This window comes from Octopus bimaculoides, chromosome 3, assembly GCF_001194135.2.
Source record: "Octopus bimaculoides isolate UCB-OBI-ISO-001 chromosome 3, ASM119413v2, whole genome shotgun sequence".
Classification (NCBI taxonomy): domain Eukaryota; kingdom Metazoa; phylum Mollusca; class Cephalopoda; order Octopoda; family Octopodidae; genus Octopus; species Octopus bimaculoides.
The window spans coordinates 68,684,307-68,698,574 of NC_068983.1; the positions used below are offsets into that span (position 1 = coordinate 68,684,307).

General features: G+C 37.3%; 1 protein-coding gene across 1 annotated transcript in view; it reads left to right on the plus strand.

The window, feature by feature from the left end:
- Nucleotides 1-146: 146 nt before the first annotated feature.
- LOC106872084 (exosome complex component RRP4) overlaps nt 147-14,268 on the plus strand; it is a 35,394-nt gene continuing 21,272 nt past the window's right edge. Inside the window, exons 1-5 of the mRNA XM_014918939.2 lie at nt 147-289; nt 3,012-3,113; nt 5,719-5,854; nt 6,861-6,926; nt 13,773-13,841. Coding sequence (XP_014774425.1) covers nt 174-289; nt 3,012-3,113; nt 5,719-5,854; nt 6,861-6,926; nt 13,773-13,841 — 489 coding nt within the window. The 5' untranslated portion in view covers nt 147-173. The remainder of the gene's footprint in view (nt 290-3,011; nt 3,114-5,718; nt 5,855-6,860; nt 6,927-13,772; nt 13,842-14,268) is intronic.

Sequence of the window (14,268 nt, forward strand, 5' to 3'; positions counted from 1 at the left end):
TATATACATACATACATATACACACACAGTTATTACCGATAAATGTACGTGTATATTGATTCCTATAAGTTACTTTTTCTAAACTCTGTGAACTAAATATAAAACTTGCGTTCGATTGAAGTCCTTGTAAGAACTGGCTCTGTTTGTCCCGAGTCAAATGTTACCAGTTCAACATGGCTGACATCCGACTCGCGAGTTCATCTGTTCGGACAAAAAACAAGTTTCAGCCTTCAGTAGAGAACTTGGTTACTCCAGGAGATGTTATTACATCAGACACATGTTTCATGAGGTAAGTTTAAAATGATGGTTGACTAACATTAAATTCATCCTTATTTTTCCTTGTGTTTATTTTCAGCTTCCCGCTTAAAGTTGATAGCTTCACGTTGCTGTGATGTTTAGAATGTTTTGATTATAAAGGAGCTCAGAGTTCACGGCATTGAATAAGTGTGTAGTTAGAAGTAAAGTTTTAAAGAATTTAGAGTCAGATCCCACTTCATGGAAAGAATCTTTTCAGTTTGTAAAGTTCATTTGCAACCGCTCAAAACATTTCTCAAATTTTATACTGCGCGAAACCTTGTGATTCCAGCATGTGCAACATCATGAAATTTATTTACTGAATTTTGTCGATCACCATGACTCTCCTTGAACATTATATTTCTTTGGATAAATTATTAGGAGAAAGCTATCATTCCTACCCAATATCACGATTATTAAGAACTATATTTTTACGGGTATCAATGGGGAAATGATAAATATTAAATTATGCCCTGAATGTACACTTCAATCGGGTTCGAAACAGAATCGCTTTAATCAGTCTGAACTTTCCCACTGCCGACAAAGGGAGCCAACCGGATCTAATTCTAATCGATATAGAAAACACGCCAACAATACTGGAAACAGAATGTCTAAAGATTTACCTACTGCAAAGTAGACTATATTTCCCTATCAAAGCAAATACATGTGATCTGATGAGTGAACTAACAGACGTACAAGAAACCGTTCATAGCAGGCGCTACCAGCAAATAAAAACAAACCAAAGTATCTGGACTAAATTCAAAACATACTTGGATCGTAGGGCGACCTGCTGTGCTTGAAGAGAACTATTGAGTCAAGTACATCAACATCAAAATGAAAATCAAATGGAAATTGTAGTTGTGATACCCGTGCTGGTGGCACGTAAAAAGCACCAACCGATCGTGGCCGTTGCCAGCCTCCTCTAGCCCCTGTGCCAGTGGAACGTAAAAAGCACCCACTACACTCACAAAGTGGTTAGCGTTAGGAAGGGCATCCAGCTGTAGAAACACTGCCAGATCAGACTAGAGCAACCTCCTGGCTTCCCAGACCCCGGTTGAACCGTCCAACCCATGCTAGCATGGAAAACGGACGTTAAACGATGATGATGATGACTTCTCAGTATGACTTAACTGTTAATGCCACAGAAAGCCATGAGTACTATCTGGTGGTGTTGTATACAAACGTGTCCTATAGAGCTACTTATTTTAGTTATAGAGCTATTTACTTAGTTTAATTAGTTTATTAAAGGCAGCTCTAAAATTATTTCTTCAAGATAGTTGAATACAATTCTGAAAAGCTCTTTCTTTTGCTAAACTAGATGAATAACAGAATGTGAATCGACTGGTTAGCATGTAAAAAAAGCAAGTTTGGTTTGTAAAGGTGGGAAACTGGCATGTCTTGTGTAATACAAGGTACATTGCTGAATGTACATCTGTGAGGTGTGAGATTTTCAAAGTTACCATTAATGTAGACGACAGGCTATAGTGTTATTTAGTATAAAACTGAAACTGTTTAAAAACATCAGACACATATACAAATGGTATAACAATACAAATTGATCTCAAGAAATGGAAAATGAAGTCAGTTAAGGAAGGAAGGTTAGAAACTTTGGGCAAAACAGGGTTCAGAGTGAGAGAACCCATGGGTGAGAAGGGATAGTGGGGATGAAAGGCAGCTGTTGATAAGAAAACTAAATAAGGTAAAAAGACATTATTTACTATGGATGGATAGGTGTCCTCACCTTTGTTGTTATCACAATGTTTTGGCTGATGTACTCCCCAGCCTCCATTAGGTTTTTTGGTGGAATTTTGAACCCAACCCTTTATTTGACTAATGGGGTATTCTTTTTTACTGATGTTATTTTTTTTTGTTGATATTATTTCCCAAGTCCCAGTCTGGGATTGAACTCAGAATCCGAGGGTACATAACATAGTGGATAAGAGTGCGGGCTACTGACACTCGGATTCTGAGGCAGGGACTTGGGAAATAATACCAAAAAAAAAAAAAGAAAACAGAATACCTTAGGAATGAGAACAGGGCACTCCCATTAGTCAAATAAAGGGTTGGGTTCGAAATTCCACCAGAACACCTGATGAAGGCTGGAGAGTACATCAGCCGAAACATAACAACAAATAAGGTGAGGACACCTATCTGTCCATTGTAAATAATGTACATAATTCCTCTTCTCAAAAATATAGAATGGTGAGGAAAACAGAATTAGATGTTTATATTTTATTACTGACCAATGCACAAATAAGATAGAGGAATTGTAACTAAGAATTGCAAACTTCAGACCACAAAGTACTCATATTACTGTAGAACACAAGATATAATTGAATAAAGTTGAATTTTGTATTAACAAAGCAATAAACACCTTCCACGCTGCAAACTATAAAGTCTTTTTAAAGAATATTGAAGAGAATAGTGAGAGGATTACTGTTTTATGTAAATAGTATGTTAATAGCATTAGGTGAATCTGAACATGGGTTTTGAAGAAAGCTTATTTGTATGAAGGTTGTCCTGAAAGTAATGTATAAGTGGGAATAACTTTTTTTCATATATATGAATGATATACATAAGGCTTCTCAGCCTGTTAGTGTCCAATTTGAGTTGAAAAATCTCATGGAATTATGGCTCCTGTTGAATGAGATTTTAAATCTTTATATATTAATGAGATGATTTATGAAAGACCATTATTTTTTCGTTTTGTTTCATAGAGGACATGGCACCTACACAGCGGATGACCGACTTCATGCTTCAGTGGCTGGTGTTGTAGAGAGAGTGAATAAGTTGATCTGTGTACGTCCTTTGAAAACGAGGTAAAGTATAATTTTTTTCAAATAGCCCCAGAAATTCATAGGGCTGGTAAGTTTCTGTGTTATTGAATAGAGGTGGATGGGATTGTTAGAGTTATGTCCCTTATGTCATTAATTGCCGTGTTTATGATTTCTAACAATTAGTGTGTTAACATTTTCGAGGAAGACGTGTAATCTCAGCTTCATGACTAGTGTCAGTTGATCCCAAATTGTGACTGGTATGCATTTTCATCGACCCAGGAAGAGGAAAATCAATGTCAACTACCGTGAAATTTTGAACATAGTATATAAAGGAACGTAACTATATAGCGTAAGGCATTTGAAAGGTTTGCACTACTTTTCTGTCATTCTGCCATTCTTATAAATGAAATGGAAACATAATTTTTGCAGTAGAGTCTGTATTAATGAAATTTGTTAATTGGTGATAGATTGACAGTAATGATATTTACAATGTATAATTGAAAAAAAATTTTAAAAGAAAATTTCTTTAGGCAAAGCTAACATTCTTTAGTTTAATTTTCGAATGAAGCAAGACCTCTCATAGGCAGGGATAAATTTCTTTTGAGGATTTTAACTCTGGAATTCTTAGGTTTATATAAATTTTAATATATTTATTTGTTGATGAGAATATATTTTATTAGCATAAATTTTTCACTGTCACTTTTCTGTTTTTTTTTTTTTTACTCTTTTACTATGCATAAATCTCAATTATCTTTAAGTCTATTTTGCTTTCTTGCCAAATGAGAAAATAGCATAAATACTCTTTGTATTCTTTATGATACATGAAAAATAAAAAGTTTCTGGCTGTAGCAAAAAGGAAAAACAAACAACTTCAAAGAATGTAGCAATGAAGATTTTATGCTGCTAAAATGTATCTTAGCCTGTTCTCATCATCATCATCATCATATGTTTATTTTCCATGCTGGCAAGAGTTGGACGGTTTGGCAGGGCGCTTGTTAGGCAGGAAACTGCACCAGGTTTCACTGTTTTGGTTGGATTTTAATGGCTGGATGCTCTTCCTAACACCAACTACCTTACAGAATGGGCAAGCTTTAGTTTTTCAAAGCTCACTGTGTTTATAATGAGAAATCAACTTGATTTGTTAGGATTGTTTGTCCCAAACTCTGTTTACGCATCTATTACAGAAAACTTTCTAGGAAGTTCTGCTACTTATTGCCCTACTATTAGGTATGTAGATTACAGCATCCTACCCAGATACCCAGTAATATGCCTGTACTAATATTCCAGTAATATGCCTGTAATTATATTGTTATCTAGTCCAGGAAGGCACAACGTTGTCTATATCTTTATTTGAGATTGATCAAATAAGTTTTTTAGTGTTTTGGTTACATATATTGGAATATTTGATGACAGGGTCTTAGCTTTTGATGTAGGTGTAGAAGCACCATTGCAACAAACACTTTAAATTGGAAATTTCTTAAACCTGCCAGAGCCTACTCTTCTTCAAAGAAAAATAAAACAAAGAATTGATCCCGGTTTTGACCAGGTTACTTTATTTATTGACCTTGAAAGGATAAAAGGCAAAGTTGACCTTGGTGATATTTGAAGTCAATGCATAAAGAGCCAAAATAAATACCACAAAGCATTCTGTCTTCTGCTCTAATGACTCTGCCAATTTGCTGCTTTTTATTGTAATTACCCTAATTATAGAGGGAACATATGGCAGGGGTAGACCCAGGAAAATGTGGAACAAAATGGTGAGAAAGGATCTACAGATGCTGGGGTTCACAAAGGAGATGACAGGGCACTGAGATTCCTGGTGGTTTGCTGTACTTGAAGAGACACATCAGGCTAAGTAAAAGTGTGGTTGTCCTTGCATACAGGCTTGTCCCCTGCATCCCTAATCTTGCGGGCTCATAGGTACTGGTGCCATGTTAATGCACCCATGCCAGTGCTGTGTAAAAGCACTCAGTACACACTCTAAAGTGGTTGGTGTTAGGACGGGCATCCAGCCATAGAAAGCATGCCAAAACAGACATTAAGCCTGGGCAGCTCTTCAGCTGGCCAGTTCCTGTCAAACTGTTTAACCCATGCCAGCATGGAAAACAGATGTTAAATATAATGATGACTTTACTACAATTAAGTATCATCATCATCGTTTAACGTCCACTTTCCATGCTAACATGGGTTGGACGATTTGACTGAGGACTGGTGAAACCAGATGGCTACACCAGGCTCCAATCTGATTTGGCAGAGTTTCTACAGCTGGATGCCCTTCCTAACGCCAACCACTCTCAGAGTGTAGTGGGTGCTTTTACGTGCCACCGGCACGAAGGCCAGTCAGGCGGTACTGGCAACGGCCACATTCGAAATGGTGTCTTTTACGTGCCACCCGCACAGGAGCCAGTCCAGTGGCACTGGCAACGATCTCGCTCGAATCTCTTTACACGTGCCACCGGCACAAGTGCCAGGGCACAGGTCTTTTTTTAAGATAGTAGGATGGGATTTATGTGAAATTAATTTGCTGTTTTTAGCAAGCCAACTGCTTGTATAGAAGTTCCTCTAATGGTTTCATTGATACTCTATTGTTAATCTATGTTGTTAATAGTTAAAATTTCTCCATCTCACTGTTGTTGATGTTCTGTAGGTATAATGGTGAAGTTGGAGATGTTGTTGTTGGTCGAATCATTGAAGTAGGTCAACGGCGATGGAAAGTGGATACGCATTCCAAATTGGATTCTATTTTGATGCTGTCTTCTGTAAATTTACCTGGAGGAGAATTGGTAAGGGACCTTTTTTTTCTAAGTTGTTGTGAAATGTTTATAGTAATTTCTAATTTAGACACAAGTCAAATTTTGAGCTATTGTATGGTCAGTTATTTCAACGGTGGTATCTCATCATCATCATTTTAATGTCCACTTTTCCATGATTGCATGGGCCATACAAAATTTGCTGAGGCTGATTTTCTACAGTTGGATACCCTTCCAGTTGCCAACCCTCACTTGTTTCCAAACATGGTAATATTCCTCATCGCCAGACATCTTTTCATGGAAAATTGGAAAGAAAGGACACTGCTTGCATGATGGTGACATTTATTTACAACTACCATGTGATGTCAAGGCAAGGAGACAGTATATATATATATATATATATATATATATATATATACTGGAGTACTCTGCCTTAAAGGGTTTTAGTTGAACAAATCAACCCCATGACTTATTCTTTGTAAGCGTAATACTTATTCTATCTGCCCCTTTTGCCTAACTGCTAAGTCATGGGGATGTAAACACACCAACATCAGTTGTCAAGTTATGATGGGGGGGACAAATACAGACACAAAGACACACACCTATAAATAAATACATACATACATATATATATATATATATATATGATGGGTTTCTTTCAGTTACCGTCTACCAAATCCACTCTCAAGGTTTTAGTTGGCCGAAGGCTATAGTAAAAGACACTTGCCCTAGGTGCTATGCAGTGGGACTGAACCTTGTAACCATGTGGTTGGGAAGCAAGCTTCTTAGCATACAGCCATGCCTATAAAATGTATATATGTGCTTGTGAGTATATTTGTATAATAACAAGTAAGGGGTGGAAACAAAGCCAGTCTGACATGCTTACTGTGAGATTGCTTTCTTTTGCCGAACAGAATAGCAGTTAAATTAGTGGTGATGATGATGGTTGTTGTTGTTGTTGTTAATGTCTTTCAAGAAGAGACCTGCAACATGATTAAGTTTTGATGGTTTTTAATTTTCATTCCTTTTTTTCATGCAGAGACGAAGGTCAGAAGAAGATGAGAAGATGATGCGACATTACTTAAAAGAGAATGATCTCATCAGTGTATCCTTTCTTTCTTTGCTTTTCTTTTCTGGTTGTATCACAATTTCACTTTGTTGGTTTACTGATCTGTTGGCTTATTTCTTTGTTTATTTATTGGATTTTTTTGTATTGATTTGTTGTGTTATTTGTTCATTATTGTCATCATTTAGCCATAGGTCAGCCTTTATGAAACAGATCCATGATCAAAAGCATTCCTGTTGTGATGAGCCAATCTTTCTGCTCAGGTCAATATCTAATGTGTCCTTTTGTTTTTTTAAGAAGACAGGTGTAATTTGAGGGAGATGTAGTTGCTATTTCTTTAATATCAAGTGGCCATACTGAGGCTCACTTGTTGGCTTGATTGGTTTGGCAGATTTCTTATAGTTCTTTAACCCAGGTCAGCCTAGCTTATGGTCAAAAGCATTACAACCATGACTATCTCACCTTTTAATACATCTACCATTGTCCAATGTAAAGTAAAAGTTAAGTTTCCTTCTCGAGTCATGCTGACTCATAAGGGCTGGTTTCCATGACGTATAAATTCCCCACCTGGATGGGACACTGGTCCATCACAGGATTACTCACTTTTGCCAGCTGAGTGAATTGAAGCAACATGAAATGAAGTGTTTTGCTCAAGAACACAACACATCACTCAGTCCAGGAATCGAAACCACAATCTCATGATGATGAGTCCAACACCCTAACCACTAAGCTGTGTGCCTCCACCATTGTACAATATACATTATTTATACTCATATATGAGTTGCAGTGGTAGACAAGTCAGCCTCTATTCTCGTCTTATGTTTATAATTTGTTTTGGGTATGACCATGATTTTAAACTGTAACTGGTAGTGGGGCCCTAGTTCAGGGTTTCAGGATTTTGAGGAGTGTGGAACCACCATTTAGCCACTATTGTTTCCTGGTCTACTCTGACCTGAAATGGTAGCACTTAACAGGGCCCCAGCTGTGGGTTAATTAGCATATTAGGGCTTCATTGTTTATGCATGTGAAGACTGGATTTGGTGGATTCTACAGAAGAAACCTTCATGGTTCAACAGAGGGAACTGTGGCTGCTGCAATACATCGTGGAGTGCAGAGAGCAAGATGATTTAAGTAAGACCTCTTGGTTATCATCCACTGCGTCTGTCTCTGTCCCAAGTTATCTTGACCTGGTTTTGTTACTCGGTTGAAGATGGTCATGGCTGAGAGGGAGGCTGACAGTGCATGGCTCTTCTTCATTTTAAACAAAATCACTGAGCAAGTCATCAGTAATCCATAAGGATGACTAGATATGTCTCATTGCTCCAGTGGATGGACACGATATGTTTATAATATTTTGTATTCAGCCTTTGACACATGTAACTTTTCATTTGTGGCTGCACCATGCACAAAGCACCTGTGTCAATGCTATGTAAAGGCACCTGTGCTGTCACCCAGTATATTCTGTAAAGTGGTTGGCATTAGGAAGGGCAACCAGCCATAGAAACCATGCCAAAAAGACCCCCAGCCAACTAGAACCTGGTACTGTCCTCTGGCTTGCCAGCTCCTGACCATCCAACCCATGCCAGCATGGAAAATGGGTGTAAAATGATGATGATGATGATTAAAATAAACATATTTAGCTGCTATGAAGGTAGGTTGGTCATGGTGACATAAGTAAGCTGCCTTATATAGTCAATGTGCCACTGGTATGCTGGTATGTATGTTGATGCTTATTGATCCAAGCTCAGGGCAAGGATTTGTAGATAAGTCATGGAAGTTTTTATTTTATTGTGTCTCTTTATTGAGGAAAAGACTGTAACTTCTTGAGAAATATAAGTAGTACTTCTCTATGAAAGGTGGTAAACTGTAGTTTCTGAAGGCATGTAGCCTAGTGGATAAATTATTGGGATCTCTATCATTAGGTCATGGGTTCTATTCTCAGGCAGGGCTGTGCTTTGTGTCCTTGAGTATAGTATTTCATTTCATGTTTCTCCAGGACACTTAGCTGAAAAAGAGGACCTTCTGGGGGTTGTTGTTGTTGTTGGTGGGTGGGTGTTTGGGTTAACTTTGCAATGGATTAGCATCTTGTTCAGGCAGGCATCTTGTACTTTCAGCCTAAATGCCTTGAAAATCCAGATAATTCTGACATTATGAGCCTGTTGGCTCAAAGCATACTCCCTACTCTCAAACAAGGACCCTATGATTTGAGGAAGATTGGGCTACTATTTCCAGTAAGTTGATTGACCATGTAGAGGCTTCAGGGAACGTTTGAAAATCATATGTGGCTCTTAACAATTAAAGAGTTAAAACATTTATGAAATAATTTGAATGAACTTTATTAAAACTACATTTATAATATCTACAGTTAGGTTTTATGAGCCCATCATTACTACTGGATTCACTGGTGGAAAATGGTCACATTTCTGTTCATGAATCTCAAACACCATTCAGTTGAAATATGAAACTTTTAATTACTTAATATATATATATACTTGAAGAGGTGTGTATGGGGGTGTGATTGTGCTGACAATGTTATATGGTGCAGAGACGTGGGGGCTGAAAGAGGTGGAAAGGAAGCGACTAGATGTGTTTGAGATGAGATGTTTGAGGGCTATGGTTGGTGTGACATGGATGGACAGGATGAGGAATGAGGAGGTGCGAAGGTGAGCCAAAATGAGAGAAAAACTAACAACCAAAATGGATAGACGAATGTTGAGGTGGTTTGGCCACATGGAGTGGATGGAGGAGAAGTGAGTGGTAAGGTGGGTGATGAAGGCAGAAGTGGTAGGCAACAGAACCAGAGGCAGACCTCAGTTTGTGTGGATGGATGGAGTGAGGAAAGGTTTGGTAGTTAGAGGTGTTGGAGTGAGAGAGGCAAGGGAATTTATAAATGATAGGAAAGCTTGGAGAGTGTTTGTGGATGGATGAAGGAATTTTGATGTTGCTCAAAGGGGTATGGAACCAGCATGATGTGGCAGGGGTAAACCAGCATATGCTGTTGGGCCCCGCTGCTGATATTGGGGGTTGCATTCTATGCCTTGACCCGAGCATAGGACGGGGCTCGCCTCTTTGAGCTGAGAAATGAATGGAATGCCTGGTGTGTGTCTTGTGGCTACCCACTCCTAAAAAAATGGGGGATAGGCCTGGGTATATGTATGTATGTATGTATTCATGTGTAGTTCTAATGTTTTTGTCCATTCATTTGTAATTCATGTGTCCAAATAGATAAATCTTTCTCCAGTTACTTTTATGGACAGCAATTTAGCACATTTTAATTTATTTTGCAGTCTCAAGTGTCTCTTGTTTCTGTCCTTCACAAATTTTTCTGACACACAAAATGCTGTCTCAGCATTATGATTTCCATGCCTTTCAACATATCATTAATATACAACTTAAAAACCAGCCTCATAACTTTAGTTTTTGGTATTCATGGTTTTGTTTTGTTCTTTTTTTTTTTTTGTCACATTTTTCTTTTAAAAGTTGAATGTATTTTTCATCACTTTTGTCAACAAATTTGTGCGTATCTTTTATCTTTTACTTATTTCAGTTTGCCTGCAGCTATGCTGGGGCACTGCTTTGAAGGGATTTTCTAGTCGAACAAATTGACCCCAGGACTTATTTTTTAAAGCCTAGTACTTATTCTATTGCTCTCTTTTGCCAAACCACTAAGTTATAGGGATGTAAACAAATCAATACCAGTTATCAAGCGGTGTTGAAGGGAAAAACACAGACACAAAGATAGATAGACAGACACACATATACGACAGGCTTCATTGAGTTTCCATCTCCCAGATCCAGTCACAAGGCTTTGGTTGGCCTGAGGCTATAGCAGAAGGCACTTGTCCAAGGTGCCATGCAGTGGGACTGAACCCGGAACCTTGTGGTTGGACAGCAAGCTTCTTACCACACAGCCATGCCTATGCCTATAAGGGCTAAAAGTTTATATGAAGCAACATAGCATGCATTTCATCACACATTGACACATTTGTTCTGTAGCAAAATTAAGCTCAGTTAATGTAAGTCAGAGTTTGATTACAAATTGTGAATTTTAAATATATAATTGCCTTCCTATCACTTCCTGCTCATCCATGGAATAATGGTATCTGTTCTCATACAAGTTGTGTTCCTTGCTCTACTGACATAACAAAATTGCTTTAGTAGTAAATAACATTTGAACTGACAATATCCTGCTACTCTTCCTACTCTTAAATCTCTCAACTATGAAGTGGTGCTGGAACATGTTTGTCACCAATAAAGACTGGCAAATAGAGTTGAATGACTTGCTCAATGTTTTTAAACAATTATTGCACAGCTGGTTTTATGTTAAGTCATCTAGTATCTTGTTCTCTGTTACACTCTAAACAGAAGAATTTCATGTTGAAAATGGAGTCCATGTTGCCAGATTTAAAGATAGCATATGTAATTGCTAAACAAGCGTTACTGAACTAGGTATCTCAAAGCATCTAGTTTGACCTTTTCCCATGCTTGTGTCAGCTCTTCAGCAACAATTTAACAAAGATTAATTTTATCTGTAGTTCAACATTGAGAAATAACCTACTTTCCTTAGATTGTCATATTATTCAAAAGGCAAATCTTTCATCCACTTAAAATCTTTATATATTCCTTTAAATATCTTTTATTTCAGTCTGTCTCTATATCATCATCAATAGGTTGGGCTTTTGATAGTTGACAACTAAATGGATAGATGAGGTTGATTGACCATGTAGAGGCTTCAGGGAACGTTTGAGAATCATATGTGGCTCTTAACAATTAAAGAGTTAAAACATTTATGAAATAATTTGAATGAACTTTATTAAAACTACATTTATAATATCTATAGTTGGGAAATAACCTATAAGCTGTGTGCTTGTGAGCATGCACACATTTTTGTAAGAAAGGTAATAAATTTTCATGGTGCTCTAGCATGGCCACAGTCAAATGACTGAAACAAATAAAAGAATAAAAGAGTAAGATGAATTCAAATTTTTTTTAATTGGAAATATTTTAGTGATCATTACTTGCATGGATGTGTACCTACTTTGCAGAGAAAATTAAAATTTGCACTCAGTGCATATTTCTGTGCATACCCCAGCAAAAAAATTATGCTCATGGCATAGGCACAGCTAAGTAAGGCATTGCTCATGTAAGCACATTGCTCATGGCATAGGCAAAGCTAATGCAGTTTGGGTGCTATACGCCCCCCCCCCCTCGCTCAGACAGTATTAAAATTTATTAAGGAAACATTATTAATGAAGTTACTCTAAAGTGTTGGCTTGTTAATTCGGCAATGTTTTGAAATATTACCTATGATGTTGTGTGACATACCTTTCAGAGTTGTTATTGTTTAGGTCCAAGTAAACCCTGCAGGACAAAGCTATGATCAAAGAATTCCAACCATGACCCTCCTGTATTTTTAGAGGTATCTAGGACTGCACTATCTAATGTGTCCTGTTTTTTTAAGAGTTAGGGTGTACTTTTAAGATTTAATCTGTTGTTTTTAGCTAGTTCAGCAACTATATTAAGGTCCTCTTTGGGCCCATCACAGTGGAACTATCAAGTAGGAGTTTCTTGAAAGTGAAGTTTAGGAACGGTGAATACAAATACAAAAAAAAGTGGTTTGGGGAATTATTGATGTTGATCTTTTACTCTGAATACCATGTGGTACAGGTGCATACTGCACACTCTGCCATGCAACAGTTGATCAAGTAAGATGCAGCATGAGAGTCAAATCATGTTGCAGCTGTCCTTCATTGTTTAAGATGTTTTAAAGAAGATAAGGCTGCTATTTTCAGCAGGTTTAGCAATAACATAGAAGTTCCATGATTGGCAAAATTAAAAGAGAGAGTCAGGTAAAATAAATGTTATATTTCCATTTCTTTAGTCTCTTAGCTTAAATCCTGTTGGGGCTGTTTTTCTGTTTGTATTTGGATGGGAGAAATAAGGCTTTTAAGAGTGTATCCCAGATTTATTAGAGCTGATGGCTTTTATAATTGATTTATTGGTTTAGATGTGGTTTTGTAAACTAACTCTTTATTAAATCATTGACTCAGTAGCAAGGTCTATATTCTCTACTCTATTTGATTGAAACAAAAAGTACAGTTTACCTTGCCAAAATGTATACTGTAATATCTATTTGTTATTTTGTGGTTGTTTAGTTCCAGGTCACCCTGATCAAGCAGACTTACAATCAGAGACATTCTAATCATGCTCTTTCTGTCTTTTTATAGTATATCTAAGACTTCTACATTATTCAATATGTTCCCACTTCTTTTTAAGATTGCTGAGGGAAATTTGGTTGCTATTTCTAGATGGTCAAAAACTCATGTAGAGGTTCTTACTTGTTCATCTGTCAGTTTGTGTTAAACCCTTGATCATTATGTCAATTATTCTAGCCATTGTTTCATGTTCTATGTAATTTCTTTAGTGTGTGTTGTTTATCTTTGGTCAGGGAGACCTGTTATCAAAAGCATTCTAACCATGACCAACCCATCTATTTTTTCAAGCAAAGTTTACTCTGGACTACATTAACTTATAGTTTTGCTGCATTTAAACTGGCCATACCTGGCCCAAATATTCTACATGTTTTGTATTCAAAACAATGTAAATAAATAAGCATTACAATCGACAGAATAATTTAAATGCTAAAGTGTTAAGGTGTGATTTGAGGGGAAATTTGTAGGAAGTCAAGTGGCTACATATAGGCCCTCTCCCACTTGTAACCTTGTTCACTCTGTGGTCTTAATCTTTGCTATCAACTGGAAATATATGACTTTAATGCAAGAATTTTGTTAAGTGTAAATTGCAACTTCATGCTTCAGTTGATCTTGACCAAGTGTATAACTTGTTTCTCTGTCTGTCTGTTTGTTCCTCCTTAACTGGCCGAAGGCTGAAGTACATTCAGTGTTCTCTGATGGGTCCTTGTCTTTACATACTCGCAGTCTCAAGTATGGCAAGGTGAGTGAGATTTTTAAATGATCCATATTCCTATGTATATAACTGTCCTCTTTATTTACCCTGCTTTTCTCCCTTTTTTTCCTGTCTTTTTATTTTTTACTTGTTTCAGTCACCGGGTTGCTTTCATGTTGGGGCTCTGCCTTGAAGGGGTTTTAGTTGAACAAATTGAACCCAATACTTCGTGTTTTTGAAAGTCTGATATTTATTCTGTCAGTCTCTTTTTCTGAACCGCTAAGTTACGAAGATATAAACAAACCAACACTGGTTATCAAGCAGTGGTGGCAGGCAAACACATGCACAGAGACACACACATACTATAGTCACCTCTATCCCATCTGTAACTATCCTCACATTCCCATGAAACTTGTGCTCTGTTCCCCTCTTGCCCTCTCACCCTGTACAATCTGCTGTATCACTTCAACTATAT